Source organism: Leishmania martiniquensis, chromosome 35 (genome assembly GCF_017916325.1).
Source record: "Leishmania martiniquensis isolate LSCM1 chromosome 35, whole genome shotgun sequence".
Classification (NCBI taxonomy): domain Eukaryota; phylum Euglenozoa; class Kinetoplastea; order Trypanosomatida; family Trypanosomatidae; genus Leishmania; species Leishmania martiniquensis.
In genome coordinates, this window is record NC_090170.1 from 767478 (window position 1) to 789938 (window position 22461).

The 22461-nt window shown below is 61.7% G+C and overlaps 3 protein-coding genes across 3 annotated transcripts; all 3 read left to right on the plus strand.

Annotated features, from left to right (window-relative positions):
- Nucleotides 1-1642: 1642 nt before the first annotated feature.
- LSCM1_00956 (uncharacterized protein) lies at nucleotides 1643-2764 on the plus strand (the record flags this gene model as incomplete). The annotated part of the gene is made up of 1 exon (XM_067318582.1): nucleotides 1643-2764. The coding sequence occupies one exon, from the start codon at nucleotides 1643-1645 to the stop codon at nucleotides 2762-2764; it is 1122 nt and encodes a 373-aa protein (XP_067174687.1).
- A 1974-nt stretch (nucleotides 2765-4738) lies between these two features.
- LSCM1_00957 (uncharacterized protein) lies at nucleotides 4739-9010 on the plus strand (the record flags this gene model as incomplete). The annotated part of the gene is made up of 1 exon (XM_067318583.1): nucleotides 4739-9010. One exon carries the CDS (start codon nucleotides 4739-4741, stop codon nucleotides 9008-9010), a length of 4272 nt encoding a protein of 1423 aa, XP_067174688.1.
- Nucleotides 9011-10520: 1510 nt separating this feature from the next.
- LSCM1_00958 (uncharacterized protein) lies at nucleotides 10521-21641 on the plus strand (the record flags this gene model as incomplete). The annotated part of the gene is made up of 1 exon (XM_067318584.1): nucleotides 10521-21641. One exon carries the CDS (start codon nucleotides 10521-10523, stop codon nucleotides 21639-21641), a length of 11121 nt encoding a protein of 3706 aa, XP_067174689.1.
- Between the last annotated feature and the right edge of the window lie 820 nt (nucleotides 21642-22461).

A 22461-nucleotide genomic window follows, 5' to 3' on the forward strand; every position in this document is an offset into this window, starting at 1 on the left:
CTTACGTGCACGCGAGCCGCTCGCTGCGAGGCCACTCTTCTTTCTGTTTCGATGCCATTTGTGCTTTCCTCTTACAATAATTTTGTTCTAATTCGTTTCGTCATTTACGAGTACGCAGAAAAGGTCACATGCAGTAAGAACACTCTGCCCTCTCTCCCCTCGATTCCGCGTTCGCCCCAGGCCGCCATCGCATGGCCGACAGCAGCACCTGCCACCGCCGGATCGAAGGCGAGGACGGGAGGGACGAATCAAGCTCTCCTAGCCTCAAGGGCGAGTCCGTTGTGAAGTGTCAGGACCTGCAGGCTATAGTGGCAGGCCTGCACCTCACCAAGAGAAGAGGGGCGATACGCCTCGAGGAGCATAGCCATGGAAGTGATCTCGCTTCAGCGCACGCATATGCTGCTGGGCTCTCACGTTGCCTCGCCTTCTGCCGCTGCAACCATGCATGGCTCTGGTGTGTGTGTGTGTGTGGGGACACCGGTAAAAAGAGGCCAAGCAAGCGTGGCAGCGAGCAAGTGGGTGAGAACAGCAAGGTGAAGAGCACCAGCATCTGCCGTGACGGAACGCACACTCGCGCTCTAGGGGCGTCTCCGCATCTGCTTCTCCGAGTGTCAGTGCGCTTCGCCTGCCACAGGCATGTGCCACATGGCACTTCTCATCTCCATCAGCTCCCTCCCAACACTTCTTCTCTCGCTTCATCCACTGCCGTCTCACCGCTGCTTCGTGACGTGTCTCTCTTTCTCTCTCACGCACCTTTCGCCCGCCCTCCCTGACAAGAAGAAAAGCAACAGCACTGAAAGCAATCAGTGCCGGCTGAATACGGCGCAGCGTACTCTCGCGCCAGCACCACACCCCCACTCATTTCTGTTTCCGCTGCGAGTAACAGTTTGCTTACCCCCTCCCCTTTTCCCTCTCCTCCTTCATCCTCCTTGCGCTGTGCGTGCGTGCGCTTTTTTCCGCCTGACCTACCCACTGGACATTCTTCTTTGTGCGCGTTTACGCACACAAGCGGGAGAGGGGGAGACGAGAGGGCAAACATATGTCTCCGGTGTCGGCCGTTGGAAGTGGGGAAACAGCAAGCAGAGGGAACTCGTATTAGCGTAGTTGACTGTATCGCAGACTCACTGACACACACACTTCTGTACACCCCTCTCTCACACACACATGAAAGTACCGTAGTGGGCTCGGGCTAGTAGTCTCGCCTTCTCTCTCCTTTGTTAGACTCGGTCTCTTTTTTTTTTCATTGTCGCTGCCCTTCTTGGCGCGGTACGCTGTTGATGCTGACATCGCCGACTTTTTACGACATCTTATTCCCCCCTCCCTCCATCCCTCCCAACACCGGCACACACTAGTAGTTGCTGTGAACTCTACAGAGTAGCCGAAGACCGACACACACACACACACACAAAAGCGCCGTGAATTTCGATTTTTTTTGGCGCCGTCACTCGTACTCTCATCGAACTTCCTTGGCAGCTGACCCGGCAGTTTCAGCACCGAGAGCACGGAAGCCCCCCCTCCCCCCTGTAACAGCAGCGCTAGTTTCGGCGTGCTTCGCATCCCCGCCAATATACATACATGTATACCTACTTCGCCAAGTGCGGACTCATACCTTCTCCTACTTGGCATCACTGCTGTAGCGAAAATGTCTCGGCGCATGTTTGTCCGTAGCATGAACGGGGAGCTGTCCTCGACGTGGCGACACGGCGGCGCGGAGGCGAACACCATGGGCGTCAACGTCGCCACCTTCGGGGCGACCGGCATCCTTGGCCACCACATCCACGCGGTGAACTGCTACCACGGCTACACCAGTATCCTCCCCTTCCGTTTCCGCTCTGGTATGCCGAGCAGTGTGCGCCAAATGCGCTCGAGCGGTGACGGGACGGTGGGACAGAACTTCGATACCGATTACGAAATCGACAAGGAGTTTGTCGTGAAGGCGATTCTTGAGAAAGTGGACAACGTCATCAACGTCGTCGGGGCGTGGCAGGAGCCGGCGTGCTATGAAAATAGTCAATCGTGGTTTTCGATGGAGGCAATCAACGTTGAGTGGCCACGCATGCTGGCTAGGTGGAGCCGTGAAATGGGGATCCTCAAGTTCACCCACATGTCTATGGTTGGCGCGGACTTGAATAGCCCGTCAAAGCTGCTGCGGCAAAAGCGCGCGGCGGAGATTGCCGTGTTGGAGGAGTTCCCGACGGCCACGATCATTCGCGGCACGGACATCTTTGCCGAGGACGACTTCTCCTACTCCAAGTATCTGAAGGCGCAGCGGTACATGAAAATCGTGCCCGTCCCGAATCGCGGCCAGCGCATCCACCAACCGGTGTTTGCCGGCGACCTTGCTGAGGCAGCAGCTCGTTCGCTGCTCCTTGATCACACTGAGGGCCGCATTGCCGAGCTCGGCGGTCCGGTGCGCTTCACCACAAACGACCTGCTGCGTTGGTGCTCTGAGTGCAACAACCAGCGCCATCTGACGGTGCACCTGCCGAAGATCTTCTTCGACATTGCGTGCCACATCAATGAGCGCTACCCCCTCCACCAGGGTGTCCTGCTTGGTACCAAGGCGCCGTCCTGGAACAAGGACTGGGTGGACCGCCAGTTTATCGACAACTGCGCCATGCCGGAGCGCGACCCGGACTTGCTGGATTGGGAGGACTTTGGTATCCCACGAGAGGACTTGTATCGCATGGAGGAGAAATATTTCATCACATCCGTGATGTGGTCCAAGTGTGCCCCATACCTCGACTACGGCTACCGCTTATGATGAGACCTCCCCCGCCCCCTCCCCCTTCGCTCTCGCCCCCCACAGAGGGGAGTATATATATATATACGTTGCAAAGAAGAATGGAGACTGGATGGTTCGCATATGGGGGGCTGTGGCCACCCTTTCTCAGCTTTTCCTTTGCGTGTGTGGCGAGAGCGAGGGGCTGCTCACGCAATCCACGTGCTCGCTCTCTTCCGCGCGATTGCCTCTCCCCCTTCTTTTTCCGGCGCCGTTGGGCCTGCTCGTTTCAGCTTTCATTTCTTTTGCGCTTGCCTCTCCTTTCGCCGCTGGTCTTCAAGAGCAGCGGTAAAAAACAAAGCGCCCTCGCTCTCGTGCCCTTTACGCTCACCTTTGTGTGTGCGCGTCTGTGCGTTGGATTCCGTGGCGGTGCGCTGACTTGTGTTGCCGGCGGCCATCATAGCAGGAGTGCATGGACAGTGGTGCGCTTATGCCTGTGTATGCGCTGTCGTATGCCCTCTTTCTTTGCGTAGCTCGTGAGAGGCGTTTCTTTTTTTTTTGCGACTCGATACCCATTTGGCATCGGCGACACAGCGCCACACACACACACACACACAATGAGCGAGAACAGCAGGAAGAGCGACATGAGTGAAAAGCGGACGCCTCGCACAGCGGATCGAGCCCAGAGGGCAGCATGCCTGTGGAGGCAGGACGCAGCACATCTAGGGATAGGAGATACGGTGCATGTTTCTGAACTTTATCTCTCAGTGGCGGAGGCACGTCGATGAATCCAGACGACGATGAGGAGCGGTATGGAATGAGGGCTGCCAGGGGAGGAGGAGTAGGGGGCGAGGGTGTAGAAGAGAGCGTGAAGGGTGAGAAAGAGTGAGGAGGGTACCGATAGAGGCTGCACTGAAGACAGAGGCATCCCGTGCGTGTAAGCCTCGTTGCATCGTGACTCTCCTTTCCTGCTTCTGCGTGCGTGTCCCTTTCGCCCCCCTCCCTCCGTTCTTGAAATGGGCTGCGATCGACCACCTCCTTCTCCTCCCCTCCCCCCACAACGCGGCCCGCGTGTGGCTGCTTCTCAGGGCCACGCGTTGCGTACGCTCAGGGGTCCGCCTGCCCCTTTTCCATTCTTGTATTAGTGCCACCCATCGCCTCTACCGCTCATTCTCCTCTCCTTTTTTCCCTTTCGAACCCTCCGGCCCTCCATCTCTTCCATGCGATTTGTATTCCTTGGGATTCCGGGTCTCCTCGCATGCACATCCACATCTACACACGCCCACACCCACATACACACGCATGCTTGCATATGGGGCGCAGCTGTTACACATCTCTTCAACGAGCATCTCCAAAAGCGACGCGCACCTACCCAAAGCGGCAACGACAAGAGAGGAAAAGCGATCTCAGTCGCTCAGCTGCGCTGATGCGCTGCTGTTTATCTTCTTCCACGAGATCGCTTTCGCCCCGTACTTGGGCCTGTGACGCGCCCGTCCTCGCCCCGCGACTGCTGCGCCCCTGAGCGACTCTCTCGACATGTGCAGTGTGACGCCACTGGTAGTTAACGGACACCTCTGAACGGTATCTTTGTGATTTTGCCCCCCCCCCCCACCTTTGCCTTTTTCGGCGCTTTTTTCTTCGTTTTCTATTAGACGGCCTTCGGCCCTTTCGCTTTACAGCAAAGATTATCGGCCCGCCCAGACGCGCTTCTCTCTCTTCCGTTAGGTGTGTGTTGTTGGTCTGCCGCCTCCATTCCAATCGATTCCCCTGCGGGGTGCGGTGCGTCTGCGCTCCTCCCTCCCCCCTTTTCCCGATCACTTCTTCCTCTCCTCTGAAGCAAAAAAAAAAACCAGCGTGCCCGCCACCGTTGACAAGCGCAGTTGGATGACGCGCATGTGGATGCGTGTTTGCGTACTCCATTGTGCCTTCTCTTCTTCTGTGCCACTCTCACGCGCTCCCGCGTTGTAGCGTGCAAAGTTGTCCCCTTCGAACACCGAGGAGAGAGGAGACGCTGGCATGCCGTCGCGTGTATTCGTCCGTGCTCAGGTGCTGGACAGCCTCTCCGACGACGCTGCCCGTCAAGAGGCAGAGGCGATTCCTGAGTTCATCTACTTCTTTCTTCGTGATGCTTTCCTTGCCGTCGATGAGGACGGCGACGGCTATGTGACGGGCGACGCCGTGTCACGGCTCTTCCCTGCCCTCACAAGCGCGAGGGCAGGAAACGGCTCTGCTTCCTCCCCTGAAGCGCCTGGCATTATGGCACCGACGGTGCATCCGACGTGGTGGAGCCCGACGTCCTATGTTGCCCCCACGCGGTGCGCCACCGCTGCCCAGCAGCGCCCTTTGGATTTGTGCGGCTTCATGCAGACATACTGGCCGATTGTGAGCGACAAGATGGCGCGCCTGGTGGGTGACACCAGGAGCGAAAAGAGCAGCGATAATGCTAGCCGCTCTCGAAGCCCATGCGCGCCAGTGGGCCGCCAGCCCGTCTTCTCTCCCTCCCCTTTTCGTGACGTCTCGGCGCCCCCGCTACGGGCACCGTCGACCAGCCGCCTCGCTGCTGCCGTTCCTGTCAACTGCCTAGCCGCATCACTGGTGTGTGGGGCGAGGCCAGTGTTAGAGGGTGAGACTGTGGCCCCAGAGCAGCACCGCCTCTACCGTCAAGCTGTGGAGCACATCTGGATGGGCGACTGTACGCGGTCGCCGCACAGCGGCACGCCTTCCCCTGCGCTGGAGTCGCCGTCTGCGTCATCGCCAGTGCCGCCGCCGTGCCCGCAGCATCTTCTGACGGAAAACGACATGGAGGAACTGCTGGCGGCCTTTTTTTATCTTGACAGACAGAATGACGGGTACGTGGGGGTGGCGGACGTGGCCGCCGCACTGCAGTCGCTTCTTCACGCAGCCGCGTGCACTGGCCAAGGCTTTGTCTCGGCCGACACACCAGCGGAGGTGCACAATGATGTTGAACAGCTGGCGCATGCGATGTTGCGCCTGGCCTTGTCGACGACGACCACCCCACGCGACGCTATCGCCCCGGGGCGAGAGGCGGCCTCCCCAGCCTCTGATCCCTCTACCACTCCTCCTGCACTTCCCTCGCCGCCCAGCTGCGACCCCTGTGTGAGCTGGACGGTGTTCGCGCGTTCTTTTCAGTGCGACACCGGCGCCTTCCCAGCAGAGCTTGTCGCCTGGTGCGCAGGATGCGCACGCGCAAGCCGCGAATCAACCACCCGCGCGCTGGCCACCACGCCGCAGTGGATGTCTCCGTTAGAGTGCGCGTATGTGCAGCAGCTGCTCATCTCCTATATGGACCTCTCGTGCGCCGAGAAGGGCAAGGCATTTCCTCGCCCATCCCCGACTACGAGCGCGAAGGCCGACTCGGCTCCAGCGGCCGCGCTCTCCCAGCGCGTCTCTGTAAACACCGCCTCTACAAGAACGCTATCGCGGCGCTGCCAACCGACAGGCACCTGCGAGGATCATTGGCGCGGCCCATATTCGTGCCAGACGCATGCAGCGGCGCTAGCGTTGCAGCAGCGCTGCCACCACACAGACGTTCACGTACAACACTCAGTGAGGAGCGACATAGCCACTCTACCGCTTCCTTTGCTGGAGGCGAGCCTCCGGCAGGATATGCATGCGTTTCTGTTTCCCGGGGCATGCTCGTTCTCTGCCGCGGCAGAGGCTGCACTGGGAGAGGTGGTGGAGCATCATGTGCGGGCCGTGTGCACGCTCGCACGACGTGTAGCCCTTCTCCCGGCCTTCTGTCATTCCTCTGACGCGCGGACGACTGGTAAAGTGTCGCCACTTTCTGCTTGCGTGGGGTTGGCACACGTGAACATGAAGAAGCTAGTGGATGCTATCACTGCCGATCCGCGGTGCCTACATCTGGACGTACTGGTGCCTTGGGAGTCACGGCTAGCCGCCGTCGTGGAAGGTGCTCAGCACTATCCGCGGCGCCTCGTCGAGGAGGCCGTGTCACTTCTTTCTGTCTTTGCGCATGACGCTGGACAGGGCGGGGGCGCAGAGCTTGCAGACGTGCTGCACCTGCGGCGCGCGCTTTCAGCGCTCTCCCCCTCGCTGGCACGGCTGATCACCGGGGCCGCGAGCTTCTGCGAGGGCCAATGGCGCTTGGAGAGGTGTATGATCGCACTCACAACGCACGTTTTATCGGTGCCGCCGCTGTTACACGTGCCCCCTTCCCCAGGTTCCGAGGAGACTGCTCTCACAAGCGCTTCAGTGACCGCTTCCGGAGACTCGGCGGTTGCTTTGCACGATCATCCGTGCTTCGCGCTGATGCGGAATGCTCCCTTGCTGAAGGCGTCGCATGGTTGGCTGCGCTACACGTGCCGACGGATGCCATCCCGGGAGCAGCGGGCTATCATCGAAGCGCTGAGATGCAGTCGCGTTGGCAGCTATGGAGGGGATAAATTATGCGAAGCCGCGAACGGCACCTTCCATTCAATCATCGATGGGAAACGAGACGACAAAGACGATCAGCGCCCTATTTCTGCGTGCGACATGTACAGGGTGCTGCTGCCACCGGTTAGGGCAAGCTGCTGGGTATGCTCTGTTGATCCTGTCGTGGCGGCGCACGTTACGCTCGTCCTCGTCGCTGCCAGCATGAGTGCTGACATTACCGCGCAGATGGAGGAGTCTGCGTGGTGGGCCCGTGTTCTCGCTTTGCTGGAGCAATGGGTGCGCGCCAACCATAGTCGTTGCTGTCTTCCGGAGCGCACCGACGCGTGGGCCATGAATGCTATCACTTCCACTGCTGCGGAGTTGGGTTTGCCGTGCTGCCGAGAAGTGAGCAGAGTACTCAGTCATCTGCATGTCGCATTGCCAGTGACGACGTGCATGGTCACTGTCAAGGAGGAAGAGTTGACGCAGTCTCTGACACGTGTTGTCGAGTCTCTTTCTCTGTGGGCACCTCCCCCGTCGGCGAAGGCGGTATTGCCTTCATCGTCCGCCGCGGCGTGTTCGCGGCTTGTCGATACGCTTGTTGGTGCGTGCCCTTGCCATGAGCCAGCACTCGTCGACGTCTCCTCATTGCTTCAACGGTGGTTGGAGGCGTACCCTTTGCCGCTGACCGTGACACATCTGTCGCTGTGCTGTGCTATCGAGGAGGTCGGGTCCGTTTACTATGCTCTAAAGCGACTCGCTGCCTCAGAGGAGGAAAAGCGGCTGCAGGGCACGACACCCGCAGGCTGGACTGCGGCATCGCCTCGGGCCCTCGGCAAAGAGCTCCGGACTGCAACTGCATCAAGCAGACCAGCGCCGGCTGCACCTGTTCTGACCGGCATCAGCCCGGCATGCCTGTCGGAGCTTCTGGGAAACGAGGACCTTCTCCTTGCTCTGTATGCCGTCAGCCCGCCAGAGGCAGTTGGTGTGTGGGGTGGCGCATTGTGCCGCCTTGGCACCCTGCTTCGCCCGGTGCTGTTGAGCTCGACGGGCGTACGAGTGTCGCTCGACAAGCTCAGTGGGCGACCGTTGGAGTGTGGTAGGATTGTGGGAAGGGCGGCGCCCGGCTCGGCATCTATACCACCCCTTGCAGCGGCCACGTTTCATCGAAACGGCGGCCAAAGGGATTTGGCAGACGCGCTGACATCCATGGCGGTGCCGGCTCCTGTGCAGCATGCCGCTGCCCAGCTCTTCGCTCATGTCGACGTCGAGGGCACAGGCAGGGTTACCGAGGATCAGCTGCGCAGTCACCGATCGCGGGTGCCCGCCTCTGTGCGATATGGATGGCACCGCTTTGTGACTGCTTTGTGCAGCAGCTCTGCCATGACCTCCTTGCCGCTGTCTTGTGAGACGACACCGTGCACCTTGATCGCTGGCGGTCTCTCAGCCGCAGTACTTCGATCGCATCGGTGGCGCTGTGGCTGCCGTGCTGCTGCAGCGCCTGAGCTCTGCGTAAGCGGTGCGCAGCCTCGCAGGCAGCCTCAGGAAGAGGAGGTTTCGCGCTTCTCCGTCGCTACGCAGCGCTCTGACGACGATGCAGCCACCACATATAGCCTCGGAGACATGCTAGTGCGCATGGCGGAGCTGCGTGTCTGCGTTCAGGCGCAGCTGCTAGAAGAGAGCAGCGCGCGGGCAAAAGCCGAGACAAGTGCCGTTGTGGCGAGAAAACATAACCTTGCCCCAGCGACAGTTGCATTAGGTGCCGGCTTGCCGTGGTTAACGGCCACTGACCAGAAAGCAGCGGCCTCTTCCTCGCCAGCTGCAGGGACGGCGCAATGGTGGGCAACCTACTTGGAGGAGCTGTGCCGAAGCTACTCTCCTCTCGCACTGTAGCCATGCGTGGCGTGCCAGCTCGCCACACAGCTGCACTCGGGGGTGCTCCGCGGCGGCCTTCCTTTTTCGTTTTGTTTTCACGCGGCGCACTCTCCGCTCCCCCTTCTCTGTTTGTGTGCGCACAAGTACTCTGCCCCGCCCTCTCTCTTAGCTTTTTTTTGGAAGGAGCCAAGGGCGCGTCGCAACCCGTGCGCAGGTGAGCGGGTGGCGGTCGCTGATTGTATGGCAGGCACCGCGGAATCGATGGTGCATAGCACCGCAGGCGTACGTGCGGCTGAAAGCGGCTTTGGCGTTCGAAGGATAGTATGTCGAGGAGGAGGAGCGGTTGGGTGTGGGTGTGGGGGGGCATCATGCTCTCTCGGGAGGATGTGCTGGAGCTGTGTGATGTGGGCGGTCTCTGCCACCATCGAGCCTATGCCCCCCTCCCCAGCTTACACCATCGCTGAGGGGGCTGCAATTGTGCGGCGACATTTGCACGGTAGCGTGCGCAAGCCGGCATACACGCCACTTCCAGGAGGGGGTGGTGTGTGTGCTCCTCCTCTTTTTTATTTTTTTTGAGGGATTAAACTCCTCTTCACATGACGCTCTCGGGTTTAAATGGACACGCGCGCGCGCTTCCCTAGCAGTTTGCCTCGCCTCTTCCCCTATCCCCCCTCGATGCCCATATTGCCGATGTTTCCGCTTCAGCGCACACTCGCCCACTCATTACCGCTCCTACAAAGAGTTGTCACCTTTCTGCCTCCTCCTTACACACACACACACACGAGAGAGAGAGAAAGAGAGGGAGAGGGAGAATAGTGAGAGCGTCATTTCGACGAAGAGCGCCTCTGCCGCCTTTATACATACATATATATATATATGTGTGTATATTCTTTCAGCAGAAGAGGAGGATTGCGCTTATCGCATGAGGCACTCATCCTCACTTCACGGCAGGCCCCTTTCCATCTCGCCCCCCTCCTCTCTCTGGCGCGTTTTTTTGAACGTGTCTATGCGTGTGGGGGCTTAGACTAGAGCGGACGCACTTCTTTCCATTTTCCCGTCTGAGGAATTGCTGCGACTGGTGCGCGGCTCCCACGGCGATTGCAGCGCCCTCCCTTCTCGTTGCTGTTTCTCTTTCCCGTCGTGCTGTTTTCCTCTCGGCCTCCTTATGTGGTGGCTCATTTTCTCTGGTACCCCTCCACTCCACCCCCCTCCCTCCACTTCAATCGGTTAGCTGAGACGGCGACGCACACTCGTACGCAACGTACATCCTCATGCGTGTTTTACCGCACCTGCACTAGATTTCGACCAACTCTGTCTCCTTCGCGGCGTCTCGCTCGCCGCAGTGGTGCCGCATCTCGACCACGCCTCACTCTCTCGTAGCTTCCTTGCTGTCTGCAGTTACGGTACGCCACCTCCTCTCCCGCTGCTTTCGAGCCATCGTATTGGCTCTAAGAGGGGCGCCGCGTCTGCACCGAATCGATTCAGTCCTCACAGCAAAAGAAAAAAGGACACTGGGGCGGCACTTGTGATGGAGGCACCGTTCGAACTAACGCCAGCTCGCGCACCTATTCTGTGCCTTGTGTGCACTGCCACCTCGTGTGGCAGTCAACTCATTGCCACCATCAATGTTACCCTAGACACCACACTAGCGGAGGTGCGGTCAGTGCTGATCTCACTGGCGACGGGCGGTGACGGCGGGCCGGCGGCAGTGAAGCAGGCTCCGACAAACGTCTCTGCGCAGCAGGCACACACCATCGCCTCCACCCCACTGCACCCGTTTGACTTCACGGAGACGTTCAGCTTTGTGCACTGTGGTGGCTGCCGCGCCTACGCGCGTGTCAAGGAGGTCTCGCTCCACGTTAAGGATGTGCTTCCGCGCTACCCACGGTTCGGCGTGCCGTCAGCGAGCCTGCCGGCAGGCGAGCGACGTTCTTCTAGCACGGCAGTACTCGGCGCTGCAACGTTAGGGAGCAGGCAGCGTGTGTGCTCGAGCAGCTGCACGCGGTGGCTTCCCGACGCGGCTCCGCCGCTCGCTGTGGTGCCACACCGGCGTCGGCCAAAGCGGCACCGATCACATGGGCACCATCAGCGTCTTTCTCACGACGAGGAGGAGGAGAGGAGCATGGCTATGGCGGACGTGGCTCGCCTGCCGCAGCAGAAGCGTTATGCCCTGGCAGCCATTTTCGTCACCCCAGGCGACCGTTCTGAGGGCGGACTCCGCGCAGAGCGCGTGGTGGCCGAACGTCTTCAGCTGCAGCTCCCCGATATGCGCAGCGAGTCAAGGGTGGCTGCCGTCAGCAGCCCAGGGTTGTTTTCTCCCACCACGCTCGCCGCTCATTATGGGCGGCCGTTCAACGTCAAGACGTGGTGCTCTGGCGTGACTCGGTGGAACGGCAACACAGAAGACCTCCTAGGCCGCACGCTTCTGCACGAAGCGGCGCAGGTCGGTCACGAGGCCGCCGTCCACTTCTTAGTGTCGCAGCCGTACATCGCCGTGGACGCGGTCGAGCGACAGTCAGGATGCACCGCGCTACAACTTGCTGTGCTGGGGAATCACGTCGGTGTTGCCAAGGTGCTGCTTGAGGAAGGCGGCGCCAACCCTCTAATTACCAACCGCGTTGGCGACACCGCACTCCATGTCGCGCTGGCGCGCCGCCGTGCGGTGTTAGTGGGATTGCTGTGCGCTCGTTTGCGCGCGCTTCAGGTTCCGCCGGAGGCGCTACAGGGGGAGTCTATGCGCAACAGCAATGGCTACACCCCAGTGGAGCTGTTTCGCCTCTACTCACCTTCCCTTGGTGACCTTTGCCGCGATGGGGCAAGTTTGACGGCGGTGAAGTCACTGGTGCACCACTACCTTTTCTCTCCCGAGGAGGTGACGGCGCGTGATGCGTTTTCTGGCCAAAGCGTACTCCACGCTGCCGCGGCTGGCTCTGACTTGGATGTGGTGCGGTACATCGCTGAGGACCTGGGCCTTGCCGCGCGTCTCTCCGTATGTGGCGGCCCAGACGCCGAACTCTTGAATGATTACCGTCGGCAGACCCCGCTGCACGTGGCCGCGACCAGCGGTGATCCAGCGTGCGTGCAGTACCTCCTCCATAATCTGCCAGCATCGTGCCTGGCACAGCCCGACGCAAACGGCAGCACGCCTCTCCTGGTGGCGATGAAGGCGCGGCGATGGCGTGTAGTAGAGTTGATGCTGGCGCAGTGCCCACCAGGCACCCTTGCCGCCGCGGTCCAGGACCGAAACGGGTTCTCTGCGCTGCACATTGCGTGTGGCCTTGGAATGGCCCGTGTGGCAGCCATCCTCTTGAAGCATCACGGCGCCGTCGCAGCGCAGAGCACCGCTGCGGCGAGACCCTTCTCCCCCCCGACGCTGTCTATGACTGCTGATGCGCAGTGGGGACCTCACTGGGAGAACGTTGCCCTCGTGCGCCACAGTGTCCTGCGCGGCCGGCTACGGAGGCTTGAAGAGCGCGAAATGAAGCGTCAGGAGCAGCGGAGGGCCGCTGCCGGTGACTCCCTGCAGGGGAGCAGCGAGCGCAGGAACTACCCGCTCGTCGAGGACGCGGATCCCGTGGCAGCTGCCAAATCCGCACACCAGTACCCATACGGTGGCGCGCGGCGTAGCTACACACCACTGCGATGCGCTCTACTCTACGCCGTGCGCCGTGGCAATGATGTGGCTACCGTGCCAGCCGACCTCCTCCGACTCCTCTGCGAGTACGGTGCGCTAACGGCAGAGACGCCAGATGACACTCGAGACCTTCTCTTCTTCCTCCTCACCCACCGATATGATGCCAGTGCAGAGCCGCTCCTGGCCTGGGTGATGGAGTGCTGCGCCGGTGCAGTTGCGGCGCTGCAACGTGACAATGTCCTTCTGTGCCGCTTCTGCGCCCGAAGTGACGCCGTCGGCGTTCGCTGGTGTGTCGAAAGGCAACTGTGCGATGTGCAGGCGAGGGCTATGAATCCGCTTGTGGCCTGCGCTGCTGCTGGCGATGCAGCCGCTGCGGCTTTTCTGATTCAGTGTGCTGGCGCAGACGTGAACGCTACGACGGGCCAGGGGTCTGCCCTCGCAGTCGCGCTGCAGAAGGGCCACGACGAGGTGGCGCAGGTCCTCATCCTCAGTCGGGCAGCTTTGTCCTCTCGGGACGGCTCATGGACCGCACTTCAGCAGGCGGCAAGCTCCAGCTTGGAGAGCGTGGTTCGCGGCCTTCTAGGGTCTGGCTTTATCAACCCACTCGACGTGTCGCGTGTCCTTCTTCGCACGCTGCAAGGGCTTCTGTATACAAGCCCCTCGCGGAGGTGCGAGGGGCTTCGCATGGCGTCCTACTTGGCTCGTGCCTATGACCCGCTTGCCTCTGAGGTGCACCCGACTGAGCTGCTGCACTTGTCTGCCGCGGTGGGAGGCTTTAACGTCACGCTCATCTTGGCGGAGCGCCTACAGGCACTGCCGAGGACAGTGTGGGCGGAGTTGCTTTCAACAGCGCCGCCACCGCCGCCTCGCCCAACGAGGCTGATTGCGCCAACTTTGGTGCCCCTCACCATCAAAGCCCCTCGGCTGCTGCCGAACCCTTTAACTGGCCGAGGGGGCCTCTATCGTCCGCCGAAGCCGTTCCACCGGCTTGTCGTGCCCACTGTTCGGCGGGCTACCATCGGAACGCTGCTGCATCGGGTGAAAGTACGGGACGTGTACAGCTACGCCGTGGAGGCAGGTCAGATTGACCTGGTGCAGCTGCTCCGGTGCGGCCTGCACCTGCCGCCGTGGCCGCTGCGCGACGTGCGAGGGTGGACAGTAACGGACTACGCCATGGCACACGACAGCTACCGCAGGGCGCCTCTTGTGGCGCTCTTTGTTGCCGCCGGCATTGCCCCTGCAACGCGACATGGGCGGCGCATGCTGCTCAGGAGCAGAGATAGTGCGCTGATGACCGCGGTGCACTACGCACAGCAGCAGCGCTGGAAGGCAGCGGCGGCTTCGCAGCGGCTCACTCACACCACGAGCGACGCTGAGGAAGGGGAGAAGCATGCCGAAGTCGCCCCCGCCACGGCAGCGCTGGAGCTTATTGCCGACACCCTCACCCGCCTCGTCGAAGCACCCACAGGTAAGGAAGTCCATGGCGAATGCGTTGCAATGGTGCGCTGCGTCTTGGATGCCTTTGTAGAGGCGCACCATCTGAGTGACTTCCGCCATGTGCCGTGCTCGTGGCTCGGCTGTGTCGTGAGGGCCTGCGCTGCGGCGGGGCGGTTGGATGTGCTTCGACTGCTGAGAGAGTACTACTGTGTAGACCTTGCGCAAAGCTGGCTCAGCCACTCTTCAGGGTCATCGCCGAATGCGCCTGACACACACCCGACGCCGCTTCTCATGGCAGTGCATCAGCGCCAAAGCGACGTTGTGGCCTACCTCCTCAAGGCCGGATGCACCGTGCACGTGCGCAGTTGCCCCAGCGCCGCCATGGCAGTGCATGTCCCGCTCAAGCATATCCAGACCTCGGTAATCAGCCCGCTTTGCTTGGCGGCGTGGAAGCGAGACTATGTGCTATTGCGCCTATTGCTAGCAGCCTCGCCACCGCTCCGGCCCGAGGATACGGAAGAGGAAGCCGGCCGGAGCGTCGGCGACGCACTGCGCGGGCTGGTGGTGAGTGCACGCCATGGCATGCAGCCCGAGGAAGAGGCGGCGCTGGCCGACTGTGTTCGCGCGCTCGCCACAGCTGGCCATCCGCTGCGTTTTGCCAGCACGGTGCGCATCGCTGCGGCGAAGGGGTTAGTGCACGTGGCGCAGGCGCTTGTTGAGTGCTATGGTAGTGCGGCCCTTCTGGCCGACTTGGCTGCCTCCCGCGGCGCCGAAGCGGATGAGGATGCCGAGGACGCCGCCGTGCCGCGCACTCGGGGGAAGCTGACTGCTCTTGCCTACTTTGCCGCAGACGTGCGCCTTGTTCCAGTGCTTCGATCTCTGTTGGTCGAGCGAATGGCAGATGAGTGTAATCTTCATTCATGGAAGCTGACCACGCTGGCCGCAACGGCGCAGGCGCTATGGCGCAAGGGTGGCCGGCGAAGCACGTGCGTGATGGCGGCGGCAGTGGACTACGCGCTGTGGCGCGGCTGCGCTGAGGGAGCGGTTGTGCTGTTAGCTCTTGGCTTCATAGGGCGCGGTGTGGCGCCGGCGCTGCTCTCGCAGTGTGGTGCACGTAGCTCTGCCGCGCCAGTTTCCGCAGCGGCGTTGTCCTTGTGCCTACACCTCGCAAGCGTCCTTCGACTGTGGCACAGGCGGTGCGCTCAATACAGGTCCTACACAGTGCTGCACAGCGCAGCAGAACTCGGCTACGAGGACGCCGTGAGCGCTCTGACAGCGGAGATGATGGGACTCCACTTACCCGTGGTGGGCCCTGACGGCAGCGGGTCTGCGCTTTCGTACCCGCACACTCGCGCCACAGTCACTGCGCCGTCCCTCTACGCCCTCGCCTCCACGCACGCTGACGGCTGGAGGTGGTTTCCGTGCTTTGAGCGTGTCGAACTGGTACTCGACCCGCGATCCCTCTACATCGCGGCCCGCGATATCTTTGCCCTTATCTTCAGCGGTTTTGGCTTGTCGCAGGCGGTGGACCGAGTGTGCCGTCACGCGGCTCAGCACAAGCTCTTGGGCGATGTCTTCAGCGTTTTCGACAGCGGTGGGACTCCTGTTACGAATGCTGATGTTACTGATTCACGCCGTCTCGGTGCCCTAGATGCAGAGGCGGGCGCCGATGACGCGACAGCAGTAACGCGCGGCTGCGCAGTCTCAGCGTCGTTCGTCTCTCGCCAGCTGCAGGTGAAACCGGCAGCCTTTTTCTTGGCTGGCGGAACATACGTGCTCACGAGTATGACCTCGTTGACCTGCGCCATCGCTGCCGGCAGTCTAGAGTGGGTGCATTACATTTCCGTACAAGGGCCTTCCTTGGTATACCACCGCGCCACGGCGACCCGAGTTGCCATGGCAGCGGACAGGCGAGCGGCCGCGAAAGGGCACCACGCGCAACTGCAGGCTACCATGAGCGTTCGTAGTCGACGTCGCTCATGGCGCCCGCGCCAAGGATCGAGATGCCGTCCGCAGCACCGTCGGCACCACTGCGAGTCCTGCTTCGACGATAGTACCGGCACAAGTGCCAAGCCGACACTCCTGGCGGACGAAGTGTGCTGCATGGACGCTTTGACAATGTGCATGGCGATGCTGGCAGAGGCGCACCTGCGCCGCCACAGTCCCGCGACGGCACAGACGTATGAGGATATACTTACCTTTTTGCTTTCCTGGCCCGCCGCCACTCCGCGCAAGGAGACGATCAACCTGCTTGTCATTGTCGCTGCTTCGCTGCGGCGGTGGCCGCTTCTGATGACCATCATGCAGCTGGCGGACCACCTCTACACGACGGAACAGATGGCTGACAGCGATGATCACCGGCAAGGACAGCAGCGTCAGCCGACGCCGCCGCGCTACCTCTTCCCGCTATTGCCAGAGGAGCTCCCAGCCGTTTTGGCACGCGTCATCGGCAGCGCCAGGCACGCTATGCACGCTGTCGCACGCTGGGCCCCAAAAGACGTTCTCATCGAGGTCGCCCGTCATTGCCAGCGCTCTGATGTGGAGGCGGCCGCAGATGCGCAGGGCTGCACAAGCGTCTACCACGCACTGCAGCACCGACAGCCGTTCGCACTGCAGACGCTTGCGGCCCTTCAAGTGCCTATGAGCCAGCCATGTCGCATGCGACAGAGTCAGACACCGCTGATGGTCGCCGCGGCTCTCGGGCGCACGTCGCTAGTGACGCTGCTGCTAAAGCCGCATCGGGTGAACCAGAGGGATAGGGAGGGACGCACCGCACTCATGCTCGCCGCCGCGCACGGTCACCGAGCCGCCGTCGAGGTGCTTCTGGCGGCCAACGCCGACGTCTCCCTCTGCGACTCGTGCGGCCGCACGGCTGTAATGCTAGCAGCGTTGGGCGGCTACGACGACCTCGCCGTGCAGCTCGTGCAGAACTTCTGCCATGCCGGCGACTTGATATCGAGGCAAACGTCCGTGTTGCACTGCGCGGCGGTAGGTGGGTGCTGGCGCACCACGGCTGCTGCACTGAAGCTAGCAGTGCCGCCCGGCGCGCAGTTGATGGGCGGCCACGCTGAGGCTTCCGCGCTGCTTACGTTACGCGAGGACATCGACGGCCACACCCCTTTGCACCTCGCGCATGTCTTTGGAAGTGCGCGGGTCCTCCACGAGCTCCTGCGAGTGCTCTTCAGCTTCTGCGGTGAGTGGGGAACAGCGCACGCGCTCTTGGCACGACTAGGCACGCACGGAGTCGGTGCCGTTGAAACGCGCCTGATGCTGTGCGACTCCACGTTGCAGCGGTATGGCTGGCTAAGTGGTGTCCTCGAGGTAAACGCGGCACTGGAAGAGAAGGTGCGCCACGAGTATGAGCAGAGCCCCGCCGCGCGTGGACTGAGAGTCGGGGAAGTGGCCTATCAGCCTGTCGCACCGTCCTTGCGCAGTGCTGAGTCGCTGCTTCTTTGGTGCGTGCAGGCAGGCAACACGGTTGGCCTGCGTGTGCTTGCTGACTACAACGTCGCGGATGACTGCGGCGCGCTGCACGTGGCTGCCGCAAACGGCTCTTGTAGTGTCGCGAAGATGCTCGTACAACTGGAGATGAGCGACCCCTCAGCACAAGACGTGCGAACCGGCCGCTATGCCTTTGAGTTGGCAGCGCTGTATGAGCACACAGAGTGCGCCTCCTTCCTGCTCACCCACACCGCACTGGACTGCGCTGCGTTGCTCGACAGCTATATGAACGCGAGCGACAGCGGCGCCATGGACACGGAGGGGGCGCCGCCAGAACGAAAAAATGGACACACGCGAAAGGGCGCAAGCGGCACGCCGCCAAGAGCGGGCGAAACTGCCTCGGCGGCGTGCTCTGCAGTGCCGCTGCTGCACGTGATGGCGGGCCACTGCGGTGGCAAGCTCCTGGTCCAGTTCGTTGAGCTAACTCTGCGTACAGCCGCTCGCACGTACGTGGCGTCATCGACCCGCCATGGCGGTGTGAGTGGTGAGCAGAGCGGTGTAGAGGTACTGAGCTTGGCGCTGTACGGCGCGCTTCAGAGACCCGCCGGGCGGTCGCGTCTCACTCCGCTAGAGTATGCGATCGCGGTTGGGGACCCTGCTGCAGTCTTGCGCACTGTGCAGGTGCTACAGCGTCTCCACGAAGCAGCTGATGCGCTGAAGCCGGCGCCATCGTTGCCCATGCGTATCGCCTCCAGTGGCGCGATGCAATTCGGCACTGCCAGCGCCTTGGGCGGGGCCGCTGGGGAGAGCATCGTGCCTCTTCAGTCAAGCGGCCGAGCTGCTGCGACTCGCACGGAGGCGGTGCTCGTGTCTCCGTCGTTCCTGAGCTGGGTTCCAACGCTCAGCCCTGCTGTGCGCACCATCTTGTTTGACGTGTTTGGCATGTGGGAGGTGGCCAACGTTGCCGGCTTCGCACCGCCGCGCGATGCGGCGTCGCAACCCTCGCCCACGGCACCACCCACAGGCGGCAGGGGGAATGCGCATGGCGAGCGTGAGCAACAGCGGCTGCAGCACGGCAAAGATGAGCCGATGACAGGCAAAGCAACCGCGCGAGCGCTAGCAAGCACGCAGCGCGTCCGGTTCAGCGATGTGCGCCTTCTCGGCATTTCTGTGCTTCAGCATGATGACTACTGCACCGAGGTGCTGCACGGCCTCTTCACCCCGGATCACGAGCGCGAAGTGCTGCGACTGCTCTTGCACGACTTCCCGTACAAAATTCGCTACGAACCAGAGTCGTACCGGCAGTGCAGTCTGTCGACTCAGACGCAGCTGCTGCGGTGGCTTGGCACGTCCCTGGTTCTCGGCACCTACGACGTCACGTCTTCGAGCGGCGCACCGACGACTGAATGGGCGTCGGCCGTGGGGGTAGAGCGGGGGAAGGTAGCGGACGTTGACTCCATTGAGATCCAGGTGGTGCTTCACCGCGCCGAGCAGTTTGCCGCGCTTACCGGCACGGCACTGTCACATTCCTTGTACTTGTCAACGGCCCAGCATGCACTGATCGTCCCAGACGTGATGGCGACGCTGCCCAGTACACGGCGCACACAACGCGAGGCGTGGCAGGCAGAGCTCAGAAGCCTAAGCGCACGCGCGACGCGACTGTTGCAGCGCCAGGCGCATCCTGTCATTCAGCACAGCGCCGTCGCCGTAGACTGGAGCCTCTCGACGGTGACAACCGATAGGGCCGCAAGTGCGTCGGCAGACTTTGACAGGTACGGCGCTGCTTTTGTGCGCGTCCGAGATGCGCTGCGCACGTTCATAGACTGGGTTAGTGGCCCGCTCCAAAGTCTTCTGGCCGAGGTGGACGCTGATGACCTGGCGACGGCCGTTACGGGGGTGCCGCAGGCCGGGATGACTGGCTTGCAGGTGCGCTTTCAGTACGTCACCGAGAATCGCGCCGTCAAACGCTTCCCAGTTACTTTCGCTGCGGCGACTCCCGCCGCACCGACGCTGCGCGATGGCGCATACCTGTCGTGCTGCATCGAGTTCAACGAGGCGACACACACGGACGTGGTGTACGCCTGCCAGGCCACGATTGGGCGGGCCATTGCTGCGGATGTGGCTTTGGTGCGGGTGCACCACACGAGGGACCGCTTCTTGCAAGTGGCGCGTCAGCTTCTCTCCGCGCCCAAGGGAGTCGCGGTTGTGTCGACCGCGCTACCTCGGCGGGTGGAGGTCTCCAGGGGGAGTGGCCAAAGCGCTGCAGCTGTCTCGGCACCGCCACCGCCGCCGTCTTCGTCGGAGTTGCTTCGGTTCAAGCTAGAGCTGGAGGGCACCACCTTAGATGCAATGCCGGTGCATGAGTTGAATCAACTGCTGCTTTCTGAAACGGTGGAAGCGATCGACGCAGTGGTCTCACCGTGGCCTCAGGCAGCCTCTCCATCGCGGAAATCGATAGCTCGCGCGGCGGCCACCGCGTACGATGTGTTCCACTCCGCCGCAATTCTCAGTGCCGCGCTCGTGCGCCGGCTGCGGTCTGTTCTTGTGCTCTTTACCACCCGTCGCCAGGCGATGGTGCGACTCAGCGGCGACAAGCTGATGCTGTGTTTTACAGCTAACCAGATCCCGTCTCGCAGCGATATCGCTGCAGAAATCACCCGCACACTAGCGCAAGAGGAGTGCGACACATACCGGCGGCGGCTGGCGGAAGTGTACGAGATGATGACCCAGCGGATGACGGCGTACCTGCCGCAGGCGAGGCTTGTCGTGGATCTAGAGGTAATACAGCAGCTTGCCGGCGATGAAGCCCACATGCTTTCCGCGATGCGACTGCTGGTGCATCAGCAGAGCGAGTGGGTGCTGCAGCGGCTTGTGGAGGGGGTAAGCATTGGGTGGGACACGGAGCTTGGTGCCGTGGTGCGGCGTCATGTGCGGCAAGTGACGCTTACCTTGGAACCCGGCCTCTACGGCTCCTGCTACCTTTCACCTGATGGCATTTTTGCGTACTATTGCCCCTTACTGTGCCTGGAGCGGCAGCCGCCTGGTGCGCTGACGCCATCCTCTCTCCCCTCATGGCAGCTTCTGAGTTCCCAGCACATTGCGTCGCTGCTGCTCATGCAGTTGGCGGTCTGCGAACCACAGGTGCTTCGGCTTGTGGATCGGGAGCGTAGCGCGGCGTGCTGGACTACCGCGCGCCGCATCCCGCGCCGCATCTTTCCTGGAAGCCCCGTCCTCATTGAGGTTCAGGGGCGCAATTTGTGTAATCAACCTCTGCGCCGCGGTGGGGAGGGGCTGTGGCTGATGGGTGAGGTGGGGGAGCCGCACGTTGAGGACACCGGCAGGGGGCGGTGGATGATTCGCTTTGACGCCCCGCAGCGCGCCGGCGATCATCGTCTCTTCATTCTCCTTCATGGACAGCCCATCGCGCAGTCGCCGCTGTGGTACACGGTGCGACCTGGTGTGGTGGACCTCCACCGCACACGCGTGCGCGGCACGTTTAACGCAGTGGTGATTGGGGTGCCCTTCACGGTATCTTTGCAATTCCGCGACGCCGTCGGCAATAGACTGCTCGCGCCACCCACCGGCTTGACGGTGGCGTGCGCGTCTCCTGCCTCAGTGGTGCACCTGCAGACGTGGGCGTGGCAAGGTCCCGGCACGGTCGCGGTGACGCTGCGAGTGCTACCCACGGTGTCTACCGGCACAGTGCTGACTATCCCGCTCACGCTCACTTGTCAGCTGGCTGATGCCGGCGCTGCAGCGCACGGCCCTGCTCGCTCTGCTACTGTGTCTCTCCCGGCATACACATGCGTTGATTGTGAAACTTACCAGCATGCCTGCCGTGTGCGGCGGGGGCTCATTGCGGACAGCGGCTCTCCCACCACCCGCTCGGTACCCCTGCAGCCATCGAGCCTCTTCTTTCGCCAAGTGGTGCGACGTGCAGCACGTAAGAGGCTTGCGAGGGAAGCAGCCGCGCTCGGTGGGGCGTTGAGCTACTGCTACCCCCGCAGCGCCGCTATGAAGCATCTAGAGATGAGTACGAAGGCAGCGGTGGCGAAGAGGCCACGTAGTACAGCAACGCGCAGCGTGCCCGCCTCCGACACCGGTAGCGTGCCTGCTACTCCCACGACTACGCGATGAGTAGCGTGACACAGGGGGGCTAGAGAGGAGGGCGCGAAGGACGTGGAGGGGTGGGGGCCGATAGCCGGCAGGATGGCACCGGATCCGCGAGGTATGGCCGGTCGCCAGCTTTGATTCGAGTCTGTGTCTCGCCCGCATCGTTCGTTTCTGTCTACCCTCCCCCCACCCGTGCCGCTCTGCGACTCTTTCTCTACCTCTGTGGAGTTGTGACGCTGAGGTGGATATGCTGTCCCCCTCGCACCGTGTCCTCTTCTGGTTATCTGTTCCTCCCCTTTTTGTTTTACGCGAGAGGATTGCCGAAACGCCAGTCGCCTTTGCCTGCGAACAGCCGTTGAAGTGAGTGTCTGTGTGTGTGTGTGTGTGCCAGTGCTGAATCCTCTTTGGCGCCCATGCCGATGCGGATAAATGGCATATAGGAAAGACGTGACGCTGGATGGAGCCCGCATACGCGCGCACACACACACACATAATCGTGCGCGGCATCCAGAGCAGCAACAGCAGCAGCAAAAAAAAAGAGGAAGTTCCCCCCACTTGAACGACATCGTGGACGTCTGTATCGGTGCCTGTGACGATGGCAAGTATGGCGGTGAGGGCGTTCCTGGTCGAGGACCTGTTTTTTTTTCGTCTGCGGCATTGCCGTCATATTCTCTTCGTTGTCTTCCCGCTCCCGCTCCAACGTGAGCATCCCTGGCGGACACACGCGCACAGAGAGACAGACAGACACATACAGGCACCCGCGCGGGCACATGCAACACCCTCCCTCCCTCTCTCTTCCGGTGTGTGTGTGTTTCTCCTTCGAGGACTGGAAACAGACACGTAG